The sequence below is a fragment of the Coprinopsis cinerea genome, assembly GCF_000182895.1.
Source record: "Coprinopsis cinerea okayama7#130 chromosome 12 map unlocalized cont3.12, whole genome shotgun sequence".
Classification (NCBI taxonomy): Eukaryota; Fungi; Basidiomycota; class Agaricomycetes; order Agaricales; family Psathyrellaceae; genus Coprinopsis; species Coprinopsis cinerea.
The window spans coordinates 1,325,305-1,348,285 of NW_003307533.1; the positions used below are offsets into that span (position 1 = coordinate 1,325,305).

At 51.7% G+C, this 22,981-nt stretch overlaps 10 protein-coding genes across 10 annotated transcripts; 6 read left to right on the plus strand and 4 right to left on the minus strand.

Moving 5' to 3' along the window:
* Positions 1-210: 210 nt before the first annotated feature.
* CC1G_06470 (acyl-CoA oxidase) lies at positions 211-2,021 on the plus strand (the record flags this gene model as incomplete). The annotated part of the gene is made up of 3 exons (XM_001835015.2): positions 211-656; positions 711-1,386; positions 1,443-2,021. The coding sequence occupies 3 exons, from the start codon at positions 211-213 to the stop codon at positions 2,019-2,021; spliced, it is 1,701 nt and encodes a 566-aa protein (XP_001835067.2).
* A 1,419-nt stretch (positions 2,022-3,440) lies between these two features.
* Positions 3,441-4,916, minus strand: CC1G_06471 (hypothetical protein; the record flags this gene model as incomplete). The annotated part of the gene is made up of 6 exons (XM_001835016.2): positions 3,441-3,718; positions 3,773-3,882; positions 3,936-4,026; positions 4,088-4,166; positions 4,229-4,837; positions 4,893-4,916. 6 exons carry the CDS (start codon positions 4,914-4,916, stop codon positions 3,441-3,443), a joined length of 1,191 nt encoding a protein of 396 aa, XP_001835068.2.
* A 689-nt stretch (positions 4,917-5,605) lies between these two features.
* On the plus strand, positions 5,606-8,551 carry CC1G_06472 (cytoplasmic protein). Its single transcript, XM_001835017.2, has 10 exons — positions 5,606-6,051; positions 6,115-6,201; positions 6,272-6,569; positions 6,629-6,671; positions 6,735-6,889; positions 6,945-7,134; positions 7,233-7,371; positions 7,448-7,517; positions 7,672-7,908; positions 8,103-8,551. The coding sequence occupies exons 1-10, from the start codon at positions 5,810-5,812 to the stop codon at positions 8,415-8,417; spliced, it is 1,776 nt and encodes a 591-aa protein (XP_001835069.2). The 5' UTR covers positions 5,606-5,809; the 3' UTR covers positions 8,418-8,551.
* A 1,132-nt stretch (positions 8,552-9,683) lies between these two features.
* On the minus strand, positions 9,684-11,557 carry CC1G_06473 (hypothetical protein; the record flags this gene model as incomplete). The annotated part of the gene is made up of 3 exons (XM_001835018.2): positions 11,136-11,557; positions 10,993-11,083; positions 9,684-10,942 (listed from the first exon to the last, which is right to left on the minus strand). The coding sequence occupies exons 1-3, from the start codon at positions 11,436-11,438 to the stop codon at positions 9,684-9,686; spliced, it is 1,653 nt and encodes a 550-aa protein (XP_001835070.1). The 5' UTR covers positions 11,439-11,557.
* A 261-nt stretch (positions 11,558-11,818) lies between these two features.
* CC1G_06474 (hypothetical protein) lies at positions 11,819-13,425 on the minus strand (the record flags this gene model as incomplete). Its single annotated transcript, XM_001835019.2, has 4 exons — positions 11,819-12,136; positions 12,196-12,297; positions 12,357-12,627; positions 13,310-13,425. The coding sequence occupies 4 exons, from the start codon at positions 13,423-13,425 to the stop codon at positions 11,819-11,821; spliced, it is 807 nt and encodes a 268-aa protein (XP_001835071.2).
* Positions 13,426-13,920: 495 nt separating this feature from the next.
* CC1G_06475 (hypothetical protein) lies at positions 13,921-14,304 on the plus strand (the record flags this gene model as incomplete). The annotated part of the gene is made up of 2 exons (XM_001835020.1): positions 13,921-14,156; positions 14,268-14,304. The coding sequence occupies 2 exons, from the start codon at positions 13,921-13,923 to the stop codon at positions 14,302-14,304; spliced, it is 273 nt and encodes a 90-aa protein (XP_001835072.1).
* A 290-nt stretch (positions 14,305-14,594) lies between these two features.
* Positions 14,595-16,928, plus strand: CC1G_06476 (pyranose dehydrogenase; the record flags this gene model as incomplete). Its single annotated transcript, XM_001835021.2, has 11 exons — positions 14,595-14,706; positions 14,764-14,845; positions 14,901-15,058; positions 15,115-15,221; positions 15,276-15,480; positions 15,532-15,723; positions 15,779-15,998; positions 16,059-16,248; positions 16,301-16,376; positions 16,434-16,789; positions 16,845-16,928. The coding sequence occupies 11 exons, from the start codon at positions 14,595-14,597 to the stop codon at positions 16,926-16,928; spliced, it is 1,782 nt and encodes a 593-aa protein (XP_001835073.2).
* Positions 16,929-17,435: 507 nt separating this feature from the next.
* CC1G_06477 (hypothetical protein) lies at positions 17,436-18,268 on the minus strand (the record flags this gene model as incomplete). Its single annotated transcript, XM_001835022.1, has 2 exons — positions 17,436-18,155; positions 18,218-18,268. 2 exons carry the CDS (start codon positions 18,266-18,268, stop codon positions 17,436-17,438), a joined length of 771 nt encoding a protein of 256 aa, XP_001835074.1.
* Positions 18,269-19,014: 746 nt separating this feature from the next.
* CC1G_06478 (hypothetical protein) lies at positions 19,015-19,488 on the plus strand (the record flags this gene model as incomplete). The annotated part of the gene is made up of 3 exons (XM_001835023.2): positions 19,015-19,090; positions 19,278-19,425; positions 19,482-19,488. The coding sequence occupies 3 exons, from the start codon at positions 19,015-19,017 to the stop codon at positions 19,486-19,488; spliced, it is 231 nt and encodes a 76-aa protein (XP_001835075.2).
* A 1,077-nt stretch (positions 19,489-20,565) lies between these two features.
* Positions 20,566-22,346, plus strand: CC1G_06480 (VHS domain-containing protein; the record flags this gene model as incomplete). Its single annotated transcript, XM_001835025.2, has 4 exons — positions 20,566-20,788; positions 20,851-21,217; positions 21,269-21,632; positions 21,682-22,346. Exons 1-4 carry the CDS (start codon positions 20,640-20,642, stop codon positions 22,344-22,346), a joined length of 1,545 nt encoding a protein of 514 aa, XP_001835077.1. The 5' UTR covers positions 20,566-20,639.
* Positions 22,347-22,981: the final 635 nt, after the last annotated feature.

Genomic DNA, 22,981 nt, shown 5'->3' on the forward strand with positions numbered 1-22,981 from the left:
AACCAGTTTCCAATTGCTCGGTTGGAGGATCGCCGATTCTCCTTCGATCGCTCCTCCCAGCTCGAGAAAGTCCTGCACCTGCAAAAGATCCCACCATACCTTCCAATCTTGGAGAATTCCACCAGTATAAAGATGGAGGACTACTCTACTTCGAAGGCAAACCACCCTCCCCAACATGAATAACCAACTGTTCCGTCACCCCCTCTTCCAATGCCGACCCGAGCTACTCTCCACCGACGAACGCGTCTCTCTCTCGTATCAGCGCGCCAGACTGCTGATGCAGACATACCGTACAACCGTTTCCCTGTCATGGCGTCGACATGTGCTGACGCCCCTCCAGGCCTTTCTGCCCAGGACGTTGAACTCTGCTCTCCGAAGTATTGGGCAATGATGCGGGACCCTATCTGCTCCCAAGACATCGCAATGTTCACCATTCTGGCCGCCCACGTCGGACTCACCATTGGCACACTGTCTCGACATCTACGGAAGCGACCAGATCTACGCCCACTGGTGGATCGCTTACTGCGTTTCGACACTGTCGGAATATACTTGTTAACGGAACGAGGGCACGGCCTGGATTCCTTTAACATTGAAACTACAGCGACGAAAACCAAGGACGGCTTCGTACTACATACCCCGCGGGAAGAGGCGTCGAAGTGAGTCGTCCTCGATTCCTAGTACCCGTCGATTGGTGAATTAACATAGTCTAGATTTATGCCAGCATCAACACCTCTTTTTGGAATACCGAAAGTCGCGTTGGCCATGGCTCGACTTATAGTCGATGAACAAGACCGTGGATGCCGATTTTTCGTGGTTCCCATTTGCGACTCCCGACAAATGTACAAAGGTGTATCCTCAATTCGACTGCCTCCCAGAAGCGGAACCGGCCCCCTCGATTTTTCCATCACCACGTTCACAAATGTCCATCTTCCTCCGACGGCACTAGTCGCGTCCGATATTTTTGATTTTTCCCTCCCGTCGCGGCCCTTAGAGGCTTGGTGGGACGAAGTATGGCGAATTCAGCTGGGAACCTTGGCTGTCCCTGCCCCATGGATCTCTGCTATGAAAGCGACTGCCTTCATCGGCGGGCGATATTCCATGCAACGGTGTATCCTTGGAAAATCAAGCGAGCCGACACCCATCATCACTTTCCGGACGCAACAGTGGCCTGTGGCCCACTGTACTGCGGCAGCGATGATTATGGACAACTGGTACCCCCTTGTGGTGAAGACCGCCATGACACAACGAGATCCTCGCATCCGACACGCTCTTTCGGTCATTGCGAAGGCCACCGTCTGTCGGCACTTCCAGAGGTGCATCCCCGAAATCGCTGAACGATGCGGAGCCCAAGGGACTTTCGATCAGAACTATATGGCTAGGATCGAGGTATGTGATACTTTCGCGTGCTCCGACATGCTTCTGATTCTTACCTTTGCATCCAGAACGACGGGAAGGGCGTTATCATTGCAGAAGGCGACGTTTTAACCCTATGCATCCGTCTATTCTCGGAACTAGTTCAAGGGCGATATACCCTCTCCCTCCCCGATCCTTCGGAGTCAGCTCTTGCCTACCACGCACATTCTCTCCTACAGGAAAACATCGACCTCTACAATTCACTCGGCTGCAACCATCGAAGCGATGAGTTCAACTTCTTGATCCTTCCTCAGTCACAACTCGCCATCGAAGCGATAGGACACGCAATGGCATATTCTGCTGCAGTAGAGGCAGGGATGCCAAAGGCGATTCTCGACGTCTACGAGTGTGCCGTTATCCGCCAAGATCCAGCCTGGTACTCCGAGGTGCTAGGCATTACCCGAATGCAACAGCGCATCCGTGAAGACGCCGCTGTGACAAGCTTCATGCAGCACCTTCCCGACTATCTGATCCAACTAGATATCGAAAATTACGTCCAAGCTCCAATCGTCACAGACCAAGGTTGGAAATCGTATGTATCACTTTTGCCGAAATACAGCGGCGACTCGGTTCCTTCAGACTTGGGCCAGCTCCAAGCCATGTTGTAACTTGTCCTTCTTCCTTTTTTCTTTTCTCAACATAGAACATTCCATTTCTCGCATCTTTCTCACTTTGGGCATTTGACGACCTCGTGTAAATTATCACACCCTCTTGCATTTGGAAATCCTTGTTCGTAGTATGCCATAGGCTTCATCACGACCCAATAGACATTGCACATGCACGCTTCTAGGACTAAAACCATGCGATTGCATTCAAAGACCTGGCCACTAGACCTCGCCCGCCGCGCTGACTAGTAGCGCCACACCGCCTTGTTTTCGTTTCCTCGCTCTCTGTATTTTGGCATCGCTGGTTGTTAGGCCTGATAGATTCCCAAGGTTCGGGGAGAAGAGTCTGATGATAACAATTACTTCAGCTTTTTCGAAAAGCTTTTCCTCGAGGATGACTGTTCGTTGCCCACCGAAGTCCTTAAACACGTAGTAACGCCCACTTTGTACGCCTACTTGTATGCACTCTCGCCTCGACTCGGTGCCAGACCTGTCCATCTTTCCATGGTGCTTTTTCAACCAGGATAATCGCCATCTTATGTTCATGATCACCGAAGGCGCCCTTTCGTCATTCATGTGGCGTTCTGGGAGGGCGATTCGGTTGAAATAGACGCCCGGCCCGCCCAATAGGACTTTGAACGCAGGAGAAGGTTGCAGCAAGGCCCAAGGAACTTCTTGTGATACCTATATTTGGGACACGGCGGCTTTCCTCCCCTGAAGGAACCTGAACATCATTAAGCTTTACCCATGTTGCGGGATTTATGAAAACGAGGGTGACGAGGCTGTTCGGGAAGTCGAGCGTTGGAGGATTTGGGTCTCAATCTGTTGATGAGTTTGTAGCGGCATTCTCCCACTGCACCCTTTGCTGTGAAAATGTGAACGGTTATGGCGCAGAAAGCTTGAATTGGATCCAGTCCCCTCAGGCTTGTGCTCCAATGTTACTCCCTTCGTCTGAGTCTTCGATGAGAAGAACTTTCGAAGCACGGGTAGTTTTAATTAAGTTTGCACCCCCACGCTTTGGAAGATCTTCCCGCCCACGAGGGTCAGTGTAAATCAGGTGCAAGAGGAAGGGTACCATTCTTAAATCTTTCTGTTGCTCCTGTTTTTCGAAACGAATCAGTAAGCCCTGGAGTTCTTACCACATAGAAGTCACGTCATAGTCAAGGAGCATGAACCTGCGAAAGCGTCCCAGGTATCCCGCACCACCGCGAGAGAAGTTAAGTAAAGCACCTAGGTCGGCCATATGATAGAACTTAGGACTCGTAGAGACTTCCTTCGATCTGATGACGGGTCTAGGGACAGATGTACTTCCTCAAACAAGGCCACAAAGACGTGGGTCGAGTGCTCAAGTCCGAAACAAATATTGTCAATATTCTCTCAGTGGCGCTCGGGACATTATCTGTACACTTACTCTGAGGCATTTCACCGAGGTAGAGGGCAACAAGTGCTTGATGCGAGCGAGAGCATGAGCCTGCACAAGTCCCGAATCCAGTGAATAGAAGAAAAGGTCCGTCTGATAATTTTGCGAGGTGTAGGCGGAGTTACGCTGTTCAAGATGGGGTAATCGAGGTTGAGTTTTACCTCGCCGGATTGAAGGGCTCGCTCTCGAAGGTCCGCCAGACTGTCGAAACGCTGACTTGGGCCAAACCTTATCAGACCGGAAACGTCGTACTGGTAGCTATACGATTGAGAGCCCTGGCCTAGAACAAGAAAAGCGAGAGTTAAGGAATAGCCATTCGAGTAGTTTCACGAACTGCCTTGCTTTGCCGCTTCCATGAAGGAGGTAAAGAAATCTCGAACATCAGCCTCGTTCACAACCTTGCCTTCTTCCGCGAACGGCTGCAAGAATGATTTAAGCCCATCCCTGGAACGAGGTCAATTAACCAGTCCGAGCTGAAGAGTCGCACGAAGATTTACCTCATTTTATTGAACGCCTGGATACCATCTAGAGCTCTGTCGCGAGGAAGTCGCGCCAACGCACGCATTCCGAGCTCTTCCAAGGATAACCCTAAATGTGCCCGCCGGTTAACTTCGATTAGAGGGGAGGACTGAAGTAAATGAATGGGTACCTGAGTCGGGATCTTCCGGTGGCTCGTAAGTCTCTTCTTCCTCTACCAAATACCGATGATTTTCCAGAGAAATTCGACACTAATGCCATAACAATTCATTCTCTTCCGCTTCCGCGCAACGTGTTTGGAGAATACACGTACATTGTCGCATCGGCACCAACGCTCTCTAAAGCCGTCGGTTAAAAATATATCCCCCGTTCCCAACTTGCCACCATCGCTGGAAGTCAGGTCCTGTTCGTAGATCGTAGAAGCAAGTGGGTTGGGCTGTGGAGCGATGCACGGATTTGATTCAGTTGAGTCGGGAGTTGAAGGCACTTTGGTTCTCTTGGGCTCTCGAGTGCCTGCTGTTGCATCTGATGGACTTAGCCTACGTTTATGCCCTGCATTGCTAGGCCCGACATCATCCACTACGACGGCTTCTTCTCGTCCACCCTGAACATGATCGCCGATGCGTACCCAAGGCGAATCGGTCGTATCCCGAACCACCATGATGGCACCCGGGGTTCCCGCATACTTCACGAGTATGGGTATCTTCCGAACGCAAGCGCCGCAGATGAAGCTCTCATAATCTGATGCGGATACCAGAGGTGGGGGCAATCCGAACGATGCCTCGGAGTCTGCGTCCGCATCATCACCTTCAGCAGTCGCGGACAATTCCCCCTCCTGGTTGGGCGGGGCTTCTGCGACCGGGGTAGGTTCTCTCGAACTCGGTCTTTCTCGGAGGTTACAGCAAGATTCGTGGAACCAATCCTGGACGAAACATTTCAAACGGGGATGAACCTGGTGGTGGTGTGGAAGAACATACCTCGCACGCGAGACACTGAATCATAGCTTCCTTTTCTTTCTGAGCGTCGTATGTTCGGGAGCACCTGCAGAAAAGACCCTGGAAATTCTGACCATATTGGTTATCTTCATTGGGGGGATGTGTGGTGTTTTCCAGAGTGCATGCATGTGCGATAGCCGATGTGGAACAGTCACATCGAAAGTTCCGTTTCGGAAAGCTGGAGAAGCCTTCGTTCAGCTCAAATGCAGTCTGAACTGACCCTCAGTTCTCTCACAGTTCGACCTGCTCATGTTTGGTGTGGCAAGCGATAGAACATGCGGAACAAATTCCCCGAGGTTCTGGACATGTCAAGCAGAGATATACAGCCTGCCTTGATTAAGGATCAGTGACATAGACTTGTTGACAACAGGAAAGACGCGACCTTAGATAGCCCAGGGGATATGTGCAGTGACTGAAGGAATGTGGAAGGGCAAGGCCTGCTTCCCGAACCAGATCATCCTGACTCTCCAGGTATTCCCTGAGCGTCGACTCAGCCATATGAGAGAATATAGGTGCACAGTGGTGAATTCAAGTCTGTTGGTTGTCGTCGTGGTCAGTCCTGGATGTCGACGCGAGCAACGAGCTCAAGCATGAGGATTACCAAGAATCTCTCACGTTCCTGATGCGGCCCGCCCCAGAGCGAATTTATCCGGAATTGCCGTCATAGGAGGGTGGACTACTCTTGACCTGGTTTCTTTCGTTCCACACCAGACAACTGCGGTCGGCAGGCAACAGATTGCCTCAATAACTGTCTCCACCACCATTTGGACACGCCAATTTGCACCACCTGCGGGAGGGACCCTTTGGAATATCACCAATTTCTCGGAAACGACCCGGAATCTAGCTATATAATCTGTTATCTGGTACCTCGAACCCAAGGCCAATCTTGCTCTCCAACCATGTCCGGAACTTCAACGCCAATGTCAGAGAAACTAAGGAAGGGGCCAGATCCTATCCTTCTGACTCTTTTTGCAAACCGCTTCATGAGCGTAGCGGAAGCAATGGGTCGTTCGTTGCAGCAAACTTCGATCAGCACCAATATCAAGGAGCGCTTGGATTTCTCCTGTGCACTCTTCGCTCCAGATGGCGATCTCGTTGCCAATGCGCCATTTATCCCTATTCACCTCGGTTCTATGAGCTTGTGAGTCTTGATTCTGCGTAGTCAGCCGAACATCGTGCAGAGGACTCACTGTGATCTCAATAGTGCGGTGAAATACCAGATGAAATTACATGGAGAGACCCTGAAGGAAGGAGACGTTCTGATGACGAATTCTCCGCATGCCGGTGGCTCGTGAGCAACTTTGTCCTCTCCTGCACCCACTACGACCGAAACTCAATTGCATGATCTCAAATCGTTGCAGACATTTACCCGACATTACTATCATTACACCGGTCTTCGACACTGAGACCAAAGAGATCATATTTTTCACTGCGTCCAGAGGCCATCATGCTGATATTGGCGGAATTCTTCCTGGTTCAATGCCCCCGACTTCCGTGAATATTTTCGAAGAAGGGGCGAATATCGAGAGCTTCAAGATAGTCGATGGCGGTGTTTTCAATTCCCAGGGACTCTATGAACACATGGTCGAAAAGCCGGCGCAGTACCCTGGAAGCTCGGGTTGCAGAAACATCCGGGATGTGGAGAGCGACTTGAAAGCCGTAGGTTATCCATCAAAAGCTGGAGGAGCGCTTCTTGATCCCCGTGTTCCTGTTTCCAGCAAATCGCTGCAAATCACAAAGGAATCCAGCTGATCCACCAGAGTGAGTTTTTATCGTTAACATGCTCCGCGTTGGGAAGATCCCTTTATCTAATGAACACCCTAGTTGTCAACGATTATGGCTTGAAGACTGTGCAGGAATACATGTACCATATCCGAGCAAATGCCGAAATGTCCGTTCGCAACTTGCTTCGAGATGTCGCGAAAAGGGCAGGAACAAACGTCCTCTCTGCCGTTGATTACCTCGATGACGGATCTCCGGTCAGTCGTGCATGTACATCCCATGGGCACCCACTTACTACGACATTTGAATTAGATCCAACTGCGAGTCGAAATTGATGAAACCGAGGGCTCAGCTGTCCTTGATTTCGAGGGAACAGGGTGTGAGGTCCGAGGAAACCTGAATGCACCCATATCTGTCGTTCACTCAGCTGTCATCTACTGCATGCGCTCAATGCTCGATCTGGACATCCCGCTTAATGCGGGATGCCTGGTCCCTCTTACAGGTGAGAGCCTTCTCCAGTCGAACTGGCCTTATGCCATGTTGCCTTCTGTTCTCTTCCAACTCTGAACTCTGCTGACTTCATTCACTACGTCGCTGAAGTGAAAATCCCGAAGAAGTCACTCCTCTCGCCTTCTCGTACAGCTGCCGTGTGCGGAGGCAATGTTTTAACTTCGCAGCGTATCGTCGATGTGGTTTTGAAAGCTTTCCATGCTGCCGCTGCCAGCCAAGGTTGTACCAAGTGAGTCACTTGTTCACACTTCTGGCCCGAAAGTGAATAGGGGTCGATTGACGCGGCCTTCTTTAACCTTGTGCAGCAACCTGACATTTGGTGCGGGAGGGAAAGATAAAGATGGGAAGAATGTCACTGGGTGGGGATACTACGAGGTATGTATTAGAACACTTCGTCATCCTTCTTCGATCGTCCTGCTTCGAAAAGCACCCGTTCGACTGTTCTCACCTCTATCTTATCATCCCTTCGTCACGATGTCTCTTCCTTTTAACAACTCAGCAGAGAACTCACTCCGTTTTCTCTTTATAGACCATTGCAGGTGGCTCTGGAGCCGGCCCTTCATGGCATGGTACAGACGGCGTGCACACTCACATTACCAACACACGAATCGGGGATGTTGAAATCCTCGAACGAAGATACCCCGTTATGATCCATCAGTTCGGATTGCGTCAGGGATCAGCTGGAGTTGGAAAGTGGCACGGAGGCGAGGGAGTTGTTCGAGAGATCGAATTCTTGGAACCATTGCAAGTCTCGATATTGTCTGAGGTGAGCTGGGAGCTTTCTGTTATTTCCGTGCTTGCCCTATGCTACACAACATCTACTACTACCGCCTACCCTCGATCTCTTTTGGACGGTATGGTTCTAGTGATTTTTCTGATCTCAGAATACCTACCCAACACTTCCAGCCCTTCTCCCTTGCACGTCTTCTCTCCTGACTTCCGCCGCTAACACATCTACAGCGCAGGACACGGCAACCTTATGGTATGGAAGGTGGAGGTCCGGGCGGCTTCGGGCGTAACACCTGGATTAAGCAGTGTCGCGAAGAAGACGGAGATCTTGATCCTCTCAACCCCACACTAGTGACCCGCGAAATTAACATTGGAGGTAAAGCGACTGTATGGATGGGGGCTGGGGACAGGTTGAAGATCGAAACGCCCGGTGGAGGGGCGTGGGGCAAGTGCGAGGGAACGGTCAAAGGGCGAGGGGAGCATGTCCCTGCATGGGAACCCAGGGGCTCAGTTGCGGAGAGGGCTGCCGCTCAAGCTGCATTCTGAATTTAGTGCTGTACGAGATAGGGAAGCGCAGGACCTTGGCTCGTAGGCCGTGGTATTTTTGTAAGGTTGTTTTGACGTTCTACCTCGAACGCCAGTTTTCCATATCCAGCAGACGTACCACGCGAAGATAAAACCGCCTCCCATTCCCGCACATCGAATATTGTCTATAGCACTCCCTTTACTCGATGATAACTTGTGTAGTAGTTAATGTCAATCTCGTACTTTTTCTTGTTTTCTCGGAAAATCTACCTCAGTCTGGAGAGAGCAGCAAGCTTCTTTTCTCTCAGACTTGGAGGATAGAGGTCGGCCATCATGATCTGAGGTGGCTTGCACGGGGAGATCATCATCATCGAACACTTTGGAATTACTAACCCCCCAACCCGGATCCGAATGGCTTCTCTCGAGGACGGTGAAACCTGAACCACTTGTCAGCGGCTCGGTTCCCACTCGCGGCAATTGAAAGTATGCACATGGAATCTCGTCGAATCCAAACGGGTCTGAAGAACCCGTTGAGAAACTCGACGTCGTATAAGGATGACAGTGCTCCAAACTTCCAAGGCATATGTCTGATTTCCCTCGTGAATGACAGACGGGCTTTGTAGGCGGCGTTCATAATTAAAGTCAGACAAATCGGAGCTTGGGTGCAATGGGGCAAGGGCATCGATGAAAAAAAAAGACTAGCGTTTTGCCTTTGGCTTCGCCGCTATCAGCGAGGGTGGATGATGTCACTGCTGAATGCCACGGTCAGATTACTTGCGGTCTGGGTGACGGTGTACGACTCACGAGTATGTGTCCCAAACCATTTGGATCGTGCACAGACAGGCCCAGGAGCTGGAAGCATCCTAGACGCATTTCAGAGGAAGCGGTCATACAATATTTGAGCGACGACTTGGTTATCCGAGAGTCCCGGAATAGGCACACTGCCTTCGAGGCGACCGCCTCCGCTGAGCTTAACCTTGAACACCAGCACTTGACTCGAAGCTCAGCAGCCGTCTCTTCAGTTTGACCTGATCGGTAAGATCAACATCCGGGTGTCCGGACGGGTCTTCGAGGTACCCATTCGCAAGAGTAACAATAGCAATATTGATTCTAGAATTGAGATAGTCCATCCAAATGCAAGAGAGTAAGGTAGAAGAAAAAGAACAGAGAAAGGGAAGGGAGTGGGAATCTGCCCTCTTCAAAAGAGGGTGCATGGTGAAAGGGAACGTGATTAGTCGTTTGAGAAAACGAATGAAATCAAATGAAAATACGAGTCCGGATAACTAACTAATCCCAGTCATCATCATCGTCGTCTTCATCGTCATCACTATCTCCAAGGCGCTTATTGCGCTCCATGAGTGCAGCAGCCAGGGCGCCTGCCAGGTCTCCTCCTCCTCCCAGGGCAGCACCAGCCGCGGCACCAGCAGCAGCACCGCCGACCGCAGCAGCAGCAGCCGTGCCTGCACCAGAAGAGCTGCTTCCTCCAGCGGGAGCCTCGCTTTTCTCCGTCTTGCGAAGGACGTGGATGCCTTTGCCCTGGATGTCGGCGAGGAGGTTGCCGCGGCCTGGCTGAGGCGGAGGCATAGAAGCGAGGGCAGAGGGAGCGCCTGATCCCCCTGCCGGCGGTGGCGGTGGGGGAGGTGGAGGAACGGCACCGCCTGGAGGAGGCGGGGGAGGTGGAGGCGGCGGTGGAGCAGCACCTCCCGGAGGTGGCGGTGGAGGAGGCGGAGGTGGGGCACCTCCTGTGGCAGCTGGTGGTCCTGGCGGGGGCGGTGGAGGTGGTGGAGGTGGAGGAGGAGTAGAAACAGACGTCGTATCCTCCTCGGCAACTGCACGCGTCGGCACGGGTGGTCGAGGCGGAGGTGCAGGATTCGAGAGCGCCGGTCGTCTTGGCGGAGGCGGAGGAGTTGCTGCAGCGCCGTTTGGTTGCGGGCGACTGGGCGGTGGCGGCGGATTGGGTGACGACACGGCGGGTCTGCGAGGGGGAGCCGGTGGTGGTGCAGACGCGACGGAAGAAACCGGGCGGGGTGGTGCTGGAGGCTTCGATGCAGACGAAGGTCTCGCAGGAGGACGAGGTGGCTGAGGTGGCTCGAGAGTTTGGGGACGCGAAGGAGGGGCTGGGGGCCTGCCATTTGCGATTGGTGTATGGTCCCCTGCAGATGACACTGAAGACACACTGTCCTTGGGGACATGGACAGATCGCCGAGGTGCTGGAGGTGGAGGTGGTTTCGACCTTCGCGCTGCGGGTGGTGGAGGAGGTTTCGAAGACTTGGCCGGTCTGACCTGCTGCTGCTGCTCTTTGCGAACGAAGTCTTTGATGAACTCGAGCTCACGGTCGATGACTTCTTTCCCGATGCCCTTGCCTTCGAGGTCATTGAGGAGTTGGCTCCACGATGCATCGACGCCGTGAGATTTGAAACCGGAGTCGGCGTCGTAGCCCATGTGTGCTACGTGGATGAACGAGCCTGCCTTGGGTCCTGAAATCATTGACTTGTCGATCTTGCCACCCTTTGCGACCTTGGATTTCTTCTGCTTCTGAGGCTTTGCTGGGGTTCATGGGTCAGACAGAGACTTCCTAGCCATCGCCACGACATACCACTGTGCTTTGCATCCTTCTTCGTGTTGACTTTCTTCCACAAAGCTTTAGCCTCAACTTCGTTGGCGAACACGAAGCCAATTAGACATTGCTATAAACAGACGTCATTACCCCAAACGTCCGCAATACGAAACTGTACGTACGTCTCCTGCAAATGAATGAAAGAAAGCTCGGTCTGGGTTGTATTCCAGGCCGGAATACAGCTCGTGTTCCCAAATGACACCCCTCGTTCCCTCCAAATCGACCATTTTGAAGTGCAGGATGCCCTGTGCGTCCTTTACGAACGCCAGCGCCCCCTGAAGGCCAGCATACGACCATTTCTCTGGGTCTGGATAAGCATAGTAGATACGGGCCAGACAGGCATAAAAGATCTTGTTTGGAGGCGTCGGAATGGCTGCCTTGACCCTATCCTTCTCCTCAGTGTTCAGGGTGTACTGGGGAGGCATCGGTGGCCACTAGGAGGTTCTGAGTTGTTTCTGGAACGTTCTTGAATGACGAGGTGAAGTTATAGATAGTAGAAAGGAAGAAAAGAAGGACTGAACCGCAGCGGCAACATTCACAATTGCGCGCTGTGCGCTGCGGTGCTCTGTGTCGACGGGAGGCTGTTTTGTGTTTGTTGTGGCTGAGTCACAAAAGGCAATTGTGTGAGATTGTGTGACGCGGCATCAACTTTCTCTTGGCATCGTCCTCCACGATGAGCAGGATTGCTCGACAGCATGCAAGGCCAATTCGGTGCGAAGACGTTGGTACCTACGACTAATTTACATTTGGACTCAATCGGAAACCGAAGCCTGCATTTACAGCACACTACACGACGATGGAAGATCTAATTCTTAATGAATTTATCGACCTCGGCCTTCAGATCCTGCGAGAAGGATGTCTTTCTGGCTCGGGTCTCCTTCTCCTTGGTCAATCCTTCTTTGTTCGTCTTGTTGCTGGCCTGGTTCATCGACGAATTGCTCGTATCATATTTCTTGGAGCTGCACGAAACTCCGGCCAGATAGGGATTCTTGCTATTTGTGATCCTCGCCCGCCTTCCAAGGGTGCCAGTTTTCATGCTGATAGGCGGCGGAGCATCGGACTCGAGGGTACGGAAATCGGTTGTGGTGGCGTGGGGCACGTACTGACTGGACTCGCCAGACGTCTATATAGAGAGATGAGATTTAGCGCTGAACCATCCCAACTAATATCTGGGCGACTCACGATGCTGGGGTCATGCATACGGGGACTATGCGGCGCATTGTGCTCATGTGGAACCTTCTGTTCCAGATCATCGAATACACCTTCGAGATTGTTGAACACTCCCTATCCGCTCAGTCAGATTGCGCTCCAGAACACCCGAAGCATCTGAAGAGACAGCTCACAGATTCATCCCGGTCGTGAGCCGAAACACCACTGAGCGACTTCCTCAAGTCACTCCCTCCAGAACTCGCAACGGTGTGCCTTCGGTGTTCACTTCGGACCTTGTCCTCGAATTTGTCGAGGTCCTCTTCGGCTTTGTGAGCAAACTCCTCAGGACCGTGTTTGGTTGGCATATCGCGTATTTGTTTTCCGGTGTCGTTTTCGTGGCGTTCTTCAGGGATAGGATCTAGGTTGAGGCACAGAGACTTGGACGATGGGGGTTTACGTAGTTGTCTAGGACGGCGATAAGTGACGTCGTCGGGGGCAGGATTGAATAGCCTCTCGAAGTCAAGAGAGTCGAATGGAGCGACGGACAACAGATTGATGGAATTTTAGGAGCGGTGTAGATGTAAATGTAGGTGGGATCGTAGTCAGGAACTGAACTTGGTTTGGACCAGGCGAGGATTGAGTTTCTCCTTTCCCGGTGAGACAGATAGTGGAGTGGAGTTTCATCAAGTCAGACCAATAATAAATTGGCTGTAGCTGGGCTTCTTCGAGAGACTGACCATTCGGTGAAGGTACTGACGGGGCTACGGTAAACTTAATGATATGCACTTTAGTGTTTTTCTCTCCCACATATCCACGCTATTTCGTCGATTTCGAGCCAGGCCGTTGCGGACAGTCTGGTTCGTTCGGAGCTCCGGATATGGACGTGATGCGCCTCTGCGGAGAGGCGCGGGAATTTGGCTTTTGGATTTCCCACATGCGCGTCACCATCCATCCGGGATCCGACGCGACTTTGAACTGACCGGCGACCTCGACGACGTGGTCAAGGCACTCAAAAGCGTCTAGAATCACAAGCTGCGCTCATGTTCCTGCCAACAACGATCAAGCTGGACGGATTACATCTTAAACAGGCCAAAGGGCGCGCATTTCCCGGTTTCCGGCTCCCCGAGGGCCTGTGGTCATCACGAACTGGCTTCCCAAAAGGATGGGGCATTTCTTTTTGTTCGGTCGCCCACTCGCTTGTTCCGGATTCTTGGTGATGAGGTGCGTGAAACCAGGATCCTCAATTATCCGGAGCTCTACCATTTTGCGTTATCTAGGCCTAAGTAGAGGCTGGGCTGGCTCTCTTCTTTCTCCATCCTATCTTTCCAAAAGCTCGTGTCAAAACCGGTTGCGGACTCTTCGGAGTACGATGAGAGACGGAATACTGTAAGGGTCTGTCTCGTGTTACTACAGAGCGCCATGCACCGAGTCTTGTATCCGGACTTTGAGTTCGGAAGGTCGACAAACGGGGGACCATCGACCCAGAGGGCACGGTATGTTTCACTTTCGATTGTTGGAATTGTAGCAACTGACAGTTGCATGCTCTGGACAGTCTTTCATTCCCTCTGTTCCGGCACAACACTCGGAATATGTGATCGCAGAATGCGGGGTAGATCTGATTGAAAAAATATCCTCGGTATGGACCAGTGATGTCCGACCAGTAGGAAAGATAGACGTCGCCATCATCATCACCCGCCTGCACTTCGACTTCGTTATTTTCCGTTGAACCTCTGGATTTTTTGATCCAAGGCCCCAACCATGCGGTTCAAGGCCGAGGTCGCCAGAGCTGCGATGCTGTTTGATGCCCGAAAGAAGACGCAAGCAACAAGCAAACGTGAACGTTCGACGTTGAATGCGGGATTGGTCTCACTTGAGCGCTCCGACATCTTACACATCCTGATGGATCCTCTTTTGATGGCGCGTAACTGCGCCTGGTGGAACAAGACTTTACAAGGCTTGCAAGCCGTAGAATCCGAATCTTGCCCTGAAATAACGTTAGTTTTCTCATTTCTTCAGTGCGATGTCTACGGGACTAACGTTCTCATCGGCCACATTCCAGCTACTTATGCTTCAGCCAACAATGTCTCCATCGTTCCTGGTTCCAGATATCCCCTCCTAAACCCCGTTCCGATGGGCGCTTGAGGGACTCGACCCTATCTGACCCAATCGCGACTTTCCAGGCAGCCCTGCCGTGCAGATGTGTACCTTGCAGCCGAGGACGGCCTAACTGGGCGCTTTCCAGGATCAGAAATATCACGCTGCCATTACCGCCCAAGGAGTGTCACCTTGACATGATACTGATGCGCTTTTCCTTCCCCTCAGCGTTTCTCCTTTCAAAACGCCGAGCGCGTCCAGTGCGTGCCTTACGATACGGGAGTCCGTAATATAAATAGTTCTGCGTGGCTTGTGTCCCCTCGAACAAGTCGCTCGTCATGTCACGCATCGCTCTGTTCGTCGCAGCTTTGGTTGCTGGCTGTAGCGCCGCCGTTTACCAGAACATCAACGCGGCCCCTCGTATCAACTATGACTTTATCATTGTTGGAGGTGTGTACCTACTGGCGGCTGAACCCTTTCTGCATCACGCTAATGGACTGTGTATAGGTGGGACTGCAGGATCAGTACTGGCAAGGCGCCTTTCAGAGAATCACCGTCACCAGGTTCTTCTGATCGAATCAGGTCCTTCGTACGTCGCTCCACTTATGTGATATGTCGAGCTCAGCGACCAACCTTCCATACAGACACGAAGGTGTTCTGAACATCCAAGTCCCGTCCAACGTCGGACTCCTCTTCCGCACAGAATATGACTGGAACTTCACCACCACCCCGCAGACGGCGCTCAACGGTCGTGTTCTCGACTACAATCGCGGTCATGTGCTAGGCGGGAGCTCCTCTATCAGTGCGTTTCATACTTCTCAATGCTGTGTGGCCAGTGGTCTGACATGGGGAATGTAGACGGAATGTACTGGACCAAAGGTTCCGCCGAAGATTACGACCGATGGGCAAGTGTTACAGGAGACCCCGGCTGGTCATGGAACAATCTGTTCCAATACACGCTCAAGGTGTGTTGGTCGATCTTTGCCCAGCGGCGCCCCATGTCTCACGCTTCTCGACAGATGGAAAGCTTGGTTCCTCCTGCTGATGGACACGACACTACGGGCCAGGTCGACCCTTCCGTCCATGGAACTTCCGGGAACGTCAAGATCTCCCTTCCTGGACACCCACTTGAGATTGACCCTCTGGTCATGGCTGCTGCCGCGGAATTGGGTGGCGAGTTCACACCAATTGTAGACATGAACTCGGGTAGTCCCTTGGGAACGGGTGAGTTCAGCTACTTCGACATGCCCATCGATTTCGCTAAACCCATGCCAGGCTGGACTCAGTCCACGATTGGCAATGGCGAGCGAAGTAGCGCAGCCACAGCTTACTTGGAATCCGATTGTCTCAGGCGACGAAATTTGCACGTTGTAGTGAACACACGAGTTACGCGAGTTCTTCAGACCAGGGGTGGACCGGGACGGGCCTTCAGAACTGTAGAGATCGCTACCCAGAAGAATCCGAATGGTACAGTACAATACCCTCCATGTCTGATTTTGCTCACCCCACAACCCGACTCCAGCTCCGCGAATCCAGTTGACAGCAAAGAAGGAAGTCATCCTTTCCGCAGGTGCCATCGGAACGCCCCACATCCTGCTCAATTCTGGTTTCGGAAATCCCAGCGAACTCGCTGCGCTGGGAATCAGGCCCGCCGTCAATCTTCCTGGAGTGGGAAAGAACCTCACCGACCATCCGTTTACTTACGTTGCATGGGAGGTTAATTCGACCAGTACCCGCGACGTGTGCGTCTCACTTTCAATACAACTCTGCTAACTATTAACCACAGACCAATAATCCTGCAGATTGACGCTGGACCCAAATGCTGCAGCACAAGCCTTTGGCCAATGGTTCGCCACTCGAACTGGTCCTCTGACGATTCTTGGGACGAATCAGATGTCCTGGCTGAGGATCCCAGACAACTCATCGATCTGGGGTCAGTTCCCTGACCCTTCCTCTGGAAGCAACACTCCCCACTTTGAATTGAACTTCGATGTAAGCAAGTCATCCCCTAACCAGAGCTCCAGGTACTGACTGGACCCTTTAGAACAGCGCCGGCTTCACTGGCGCACAAGGAGGGTACTACACCAGCGCTGGAATTACTATCTCAACACCATGGTCTCGTATGTTGCTCCCAGAGTCCCCAACCGCGTGCAGACTTGCTTAATCTTCTCTTCCAGGCGGCTCGGTGACACTCCAAAGTTCCAACCCCTTCGACCAGCCAAACATCGACCCCGGACTTTTCACATCTGCCTTCGACGAACAAGCGATGCTTCACGCCATCCGGACCCTGCGGAGGTTCTTCCAGGCCAATGCCTGGAACGGATACATTCTGCAACCAGCCGGAGCATGGACGGACGCGATCATGGATAACGACGAAGCTGCTATCGCTTTGCTGAAGGCCACTGTCATCCACGCGTGGCATGCTTGTGGGACTACGGTCATGTCTCCCAAGAGAGCTAAGTATGGAGTCGTTGACCCTGACCTAACGGTCAAGAACGTCCAGGGGTTGAGAATCGTTGATGCGGGTGTCATGGTATGGTCCATACTGGGTGTTTTGATTATGTTGTTCTGACCGCTTCGTCTCCCAGCCTTTCATCCCAGCAGCTCACACCCAATTCGCTGTCTATGTCATCGCTGAAAGGGCGGCCGATCTAATTAAAGCAAAGTGGTGAATGGATGTAACAAATGACAAGGGCTTCGACTGTCGTTTTGTAATGTACGATTCTTGTAATCTTTCTGTTCTCTTCATGGCTCCCCAGTCGTATGGTCTTACCTTTCATCCGAGTATTCAAGGAATAATAACGTATTTCGTCCCAAAACGATTCCAGTGAGACATAAGGAAGTGCCTTGTGGTTACGAATTCATTCACGATCTCACTGCGCATGCAGACGCGATTGGTGTGATCAAGTGTGTGTCTTGTTGATTCGAGAGAGAGGAATAGAGAGAAGTAGTGCGAATGAAATGCGAAATGTCCTAGTCTGGGTAAATGAAGAACGACTGGTATCATGGGAATGAAGGGTATGAGGTGTCCGTCTTGCTAATTGTAGGATAAATAGAAAGGAAATGTAGTATACTGTTAGTCTAGATGTGCGTATTTTTAGAAGAACAATCAGTTGGTGATAGAGTACATGTAGCTTGAACCAGCTGGACAGTCTCGGCTCGAAGGGGCTGTCTGAAGACTAGGGAGTAGCGGGGAAACAGGGGAAGGACTGGACCAAGTCCCAGGGCTGCTGGCCAAGAGAATACAAGGCCGGTTGCTGGAAAACATCGTCCCACATGAGGGTCTCGGGGATTGGAGTAAGGTCCAAGAATCCAGGTTGTCCAGAGGCAGGCTCATCCGGCTTGATAGTGGGCAACTGGATAGAAGCAAAGGCGGGAGGAGTAGCAGTGATAGATTCGAGGAATTCTCGGAATTCAGCGTCGAACCAGTCTTCGGGAAGGGCATCAGAAGCGTCGGTAACGGATGGAGCAGGTTTGGAAATAGGCGCGCGCTTATTAGCCTTCAATCTGGCCATCATAGCTTCAGCCCTGGACTTCAAGAGCTTGGACCTGGACTTCGCGTTGGCGTTGGGCTTGTTGTTCTCGTTCTCGTTGTCGGACACGCACACGCGCGGCTGACGGATGCAGCCGTGTACTTTCTTTCGATGGCGGATGAGCGAAGCGGAGTCTGCGCAGCGGAAGGTACAGCCATTTAGATTGCAGGTATGCCTCTTCTCTCCCATGTGGGTGGCAAGGTGGGTCCTCATATTACTCCTCTGGCGAGTAGCAAAGGTGCAATTGGGGTAACTACAGAAGAGCCCCGCGGAGGTCTCGTCGTGAAGCTTGACGTGACGCCTCAGATCACTGGATCGGGTGAAGGTCTTTCTGCATTCGGAGCAAGTGATTACTTTGTTGTTTAACTGTAGACAATAATATTAGAACTCCATTACGAACTTCAATACAACAAATAATAAGGACTAACCTGTTGGACACGTAAGGAATTGACAAGGGGTGCAGAGCGGACGGAAGGCATCTTTCTTGGAAGTGGCAGATAAACTTGCTGGAGGGTGGTGGATGGGTACCGATGGGTACTAGGGATGGCAGAAGCAGGGATAGGCAATAAACCTCGAGATACTTAGTTCTGGATGTGAACGGGTACTCGATGTTGGGGAGTGCCCATACCGCGGCCTTCAGCTTATATTCCTTTCAAAATATGGTGGATTGGTTGGGAAAATTGAGGCGGGAATAGCCTTTTCGAGCCAGGGAGGGGTTGAAATTACCATGAAAGGCATCTGCGCCTCAAGAATTAACTTACAAAGGAATTCCTCTAGGATTGGTTTCAACCCATATTTTTTAAAATAACCTGGAATGGTAAATCCTGTATCACAACAACAAGCCCTCGGTAGCAACCAGAACTGGCCCGCGAGTCTGAGCGACGAAGCACAGGGGCCATTGCCTGAAAAGGAAAGAAAACGTTGTTTGGCGTCCGTTCGACGCCAAGAACGTGCCGTGTCAAGGTGCTGTGGAACGCAGATAAGTATTTTGGAGACATCCGCTGTGTGTCGGGAGCGTTAACGACGCGTTTTGGCTGCTTTCCAGGTTGAGAGTGCTCGAAAACTCGTCAATCAATAGAATTCGCAGCGTGCTGGGAACATCGTCGTACGTAATTAATGATCTTCGTGATGCGCGCTAAGACCCAGGGGTTCCACAATACCAAGTGTACATCGCAAGGTGTTGCAATGGACCCAGCGGGACAGGTAACCGGATCTGAAAAAGCTTATGGGCGTCTGTGGGAACACCAATCGGACTACGGCAGACTACAGCTTTGCCCGAACAGCATACAACGCCCTGCTTCGTAAAGTTCTTGCATGTCATGATATCTAAGCTCGCGGTCTTTCAGTAGGAAGTTTAGAAGAGGTAACGGCCATTTGGGATGAGATTCTCGACCTCGGTCAGCGTTGTCGGCTTTGCCTCAGTATTGCATGATGTGCGACCCACTGCAGCCCTCTCTGTCTCCCTCTGACAAGGCGCTCCCCCCTCAGTTGACCCTTCAACGCCTAAGGGCATTAGCCGTCTTGATCTCGTGGAGCAACGTCCCAAAGATGTCACCATGGAGAGTCACGTCGAGGGTATCGTGAACAACTTCCTCAAAGGTGTCAAGCCAAAAACTGCGACTGAGCCAAGTATACAGTGTGCACCTTACTCAGACGCCTGATGGGAGTCACCACTCACCGGTGACTTCGTAGGCCCTGATACCGGACAATCTGAACTGCCTTGTCAACGGCCGACAAGATCACTGCGCTGTTGGTTTGGTTGCAGATATCACCGTACTCCCGCGGGAAAGGATGGTGGAATTCCATTTTAATTCTCATTACCATTTGCTTGCAGTTTCATACACCAATGCTTGTGGACTGGCCTCGACAGTCTCCGAAGGCCTTGCTTCAGCTCCTGGGCACCCTCGACCCAGTACCGAAGATAGCGTCACAGAAAAATGGGTGGGGTAATATAATGTCCGTTCATTCAAACCCGGGCCTCCGTTGGGGGTTTGACTCGTTTGCCTGGTCGATTGAAGAGGTCAAGGGCAGAGTGAGCAACATCGATATATCCTTTCATAACTCTTATTCCCACTAAAGCCCAACCGATTTCAAGTCAAAAGCCATGATCACGAGTGGAAAAATGTCGAGGGCATCAGATTGAAGGCCTCGGCGAAAATGGGGAGTTCGAGCTCTCTTTCAACCCCCTCATCCAATCGAAATGTGAACAACTTGATGTCCCGCTTGAGTCCCTGCTCCCGAATCCAGAACTTATAGCTTTCCGTGCGACATGTGCGAGAGTCGCAAACAAGTCTGCTGTTGCTGTCCAGGCTAGACTTGACTGGGACAGGGGACGCTGGGAGACTACGCCTCAGCCAGATGGAGAGTAGGCGGATGAATTGTCCGCAGCGTTGGATAGGAAGCTCGGCACCTTGATTGAAGAATCCTGATGATATTATTGGTGGTGAAACTGCGTTGGGGGAGTGGAAACACTGCCAAGTGCGTTATAATTCTCTCTCGGGATGTCAGCGATCATTGTCATACAGTTGCAGCAAGAACAAGCAGTTGGGACCCCAGTGGAAGGTGGTACTAGACGCCGGTCCATGTAGTATTGTTGTCATTTGTCTTATCCGTTAATGTATCCAAGTTTACTGGGCACTAATGGATGGACCATGAGTGTACGAATTGGAATTGCAATTGAGCGCCCACTACGCCATCACGTGGGAAATTTAGGGCAAGTCTGATGAAGTTGATGCTAGGAATCGGTCATGCTGTGCTCAGTTTCTACCAGAAACCACCTTGATCTTCCAGCCGCTGGCTCGTTTTTAGTTCTTCAACTTCTGGGTTCGTCTTCTAGACGCTGTTTAAAGGATGCTCTCGAGTCCGACATCGTCTGGCTGGTCAAGGCCGTCCCAAATCGAGATCCTGGTCACTCGCGCTTGCGATCCGTCTTTACCAGAGCCTAATTATGCCCTACATCTCGAGGTCGCCGATTATATCAACAAGAAGAAGGCAAACAGGTCGGTTTCTCTCGATTTGTCAATGGAAATTCCGATAGAAGGAGGTACTGAACCCTGGATAGTCCTAGGGAAGCCGCTATGACCATAGCCAGGCTAGCGAATCATCGAAACCCACACGTCGCAATCCTAGCGCTCGCCCTATTGGATACCCTGGTACAATCTTGCGGCTACCCATTCCATCTTCAGATATCCACCAAAGAATTCCTCAATGAGCTCGTCCGCCGCTTCCCAGAACGACCGCCGCCTTTCCCCGGACCTGTTATGTCCAGAATCCTCGATCTGATTCATGGATGGAAGGAGACGATATGTGTAGAGTCGCGATGGAAAGAGGACCTTGGAAACATTCGGGATATGCACCGTCTTCTCACCTTCAAGGGATATCGGTTCCGCGATTTCCCTCGTCCACAGCCCTCAGTGGCCGCAGCCGCGGTACGTGGTGGATTGTACACGTATCGTGGGTGAACTGACGTAGCCTTGTAGAATTTGAAAACTGCAGAAGAGTTGGAGGAGGAAGATCGAGAGGCGCAGTCTGCCAAGTTGCAGGAACTGATTCGGCGGGGCACCCCTAGGGATTTGGCCGCTGCGCAGGAGCTGATGAAGAGTCTGGCTGGCGCGAATCCAGAGGCAAAGCCTGATTACAGGGCGCAGGCTTTGACGGAATTGAACAAGCTGGAGCAGAAAGTCATTTTGCTCAACGAGATGTTGGATAACGTAGATCCTAACCGAGGGGAGAAGTTTGTCGACGGAGATGCATACGATCAAGTTTCGGCTATTCTCAAAGCTGCAAGACCCAAAATCCAGAAATGGATTTCTGACGCCCAGAATGATGATCCTGAATCCCTTGGTGAGCGACCTTGTTTATTTTCACTGCAACTCACTGAGGCCCTGTCCAGACACTTTCCTCCAGATCAATGACCAAATCAATACCGTCATGACCCGATACGAAGCATTCAAGAAAGGAGACTATTCCGTCGCCGCTCATCCCCTCCCTAATGAAGCTGCCAGCTCCAGTGCACAACCACAATCGCTTATCGACTTTGATGACGAGTCCGAGTCGTCCTCGGCACAACCAGCAGCGTCAACTGCACCATTAAATGATCTCAGTGGATTGTTCTCGAGCCCAGCACCACCACAGGTTACAACAACATCAACTATTCCCCCAAACCTTTTCAATCTCCTCGGAAACTCGACACCTCAACAGCAACCTATCGCTCCTCAGCCCGTCATGGGCTCGTCCAATGGACAATTCGGCGCTTTTGGTGGCATGAACCCACCCCAGCCGACAAATACCCCGCCTGCTGCTATCCGACTGGGTGGAACACCGGTCCCGAATGTATCCCTGTCCCCAAACTGCTTCAACACCAACACCGGGCCCACAGGACCAGCCTCGGGCTTTGCCAAACCTAGGACTATGGGTTCTGTGCAATCGACTTCCACTCCTCAGTTCCAGCCCTTGCAGCCACAAGCATCGGGATCCCAATCGTCCGCTCCTGCGTCGACATCGGCTTCATCTCAGGCCAAAAAGGATCCATTCGCTGATCTTGCTGGGTTGTTCTAGGGGGAATTCGTGTGCATTTTCGGAATTGTATTGCTATTATATCGGTGCTGGATTCCAATATCTATTTGCTCTTATGATTCCTTGTACAGCCGCCCTATGGCCCGATCATTCCTCTATGCAAGACATCCCGCACGGCGCAGAGACGAAAGGGTGGTATCAGCGGGCTTTGCCTTGGCATAATGGCGGGCTTGCCTTTTTGGATTATGCAGTGCTCCGTTTGATCCGTTCCAATGATCCGCTGAGAATGCCCTCCGCCTCGTTAACAGGCGCATGGGCCAAGAGCAAGGCATCCGCAGCCAATGGAAGCAACAACAGAGCGCCGAGAGATCCGAGATGTATACATAAATGAAATAGGTGCCTGATCATGCTAATAAGACAAAGAATACAGAGAAAAACGCGACAGGAAAGGGTAAGGGGATAGTCGGGTGAGGAGACTAAGACTCGAATTAAAAGTTGCCTTTCTAACGAAAGCCGAGCATGTACGTGAAGGCGGGACTGTACACTAAATGTAGCCGTAGGTATCAAAGGGGTGTCGACAGAAGAGAGGCGAATCCTGATCTAGAGGAAGGGAGAAAGTGAAAGGAGGGATAACGACTGGTCCTATAGAATGGATGAATGTGGACATACTCAGGATT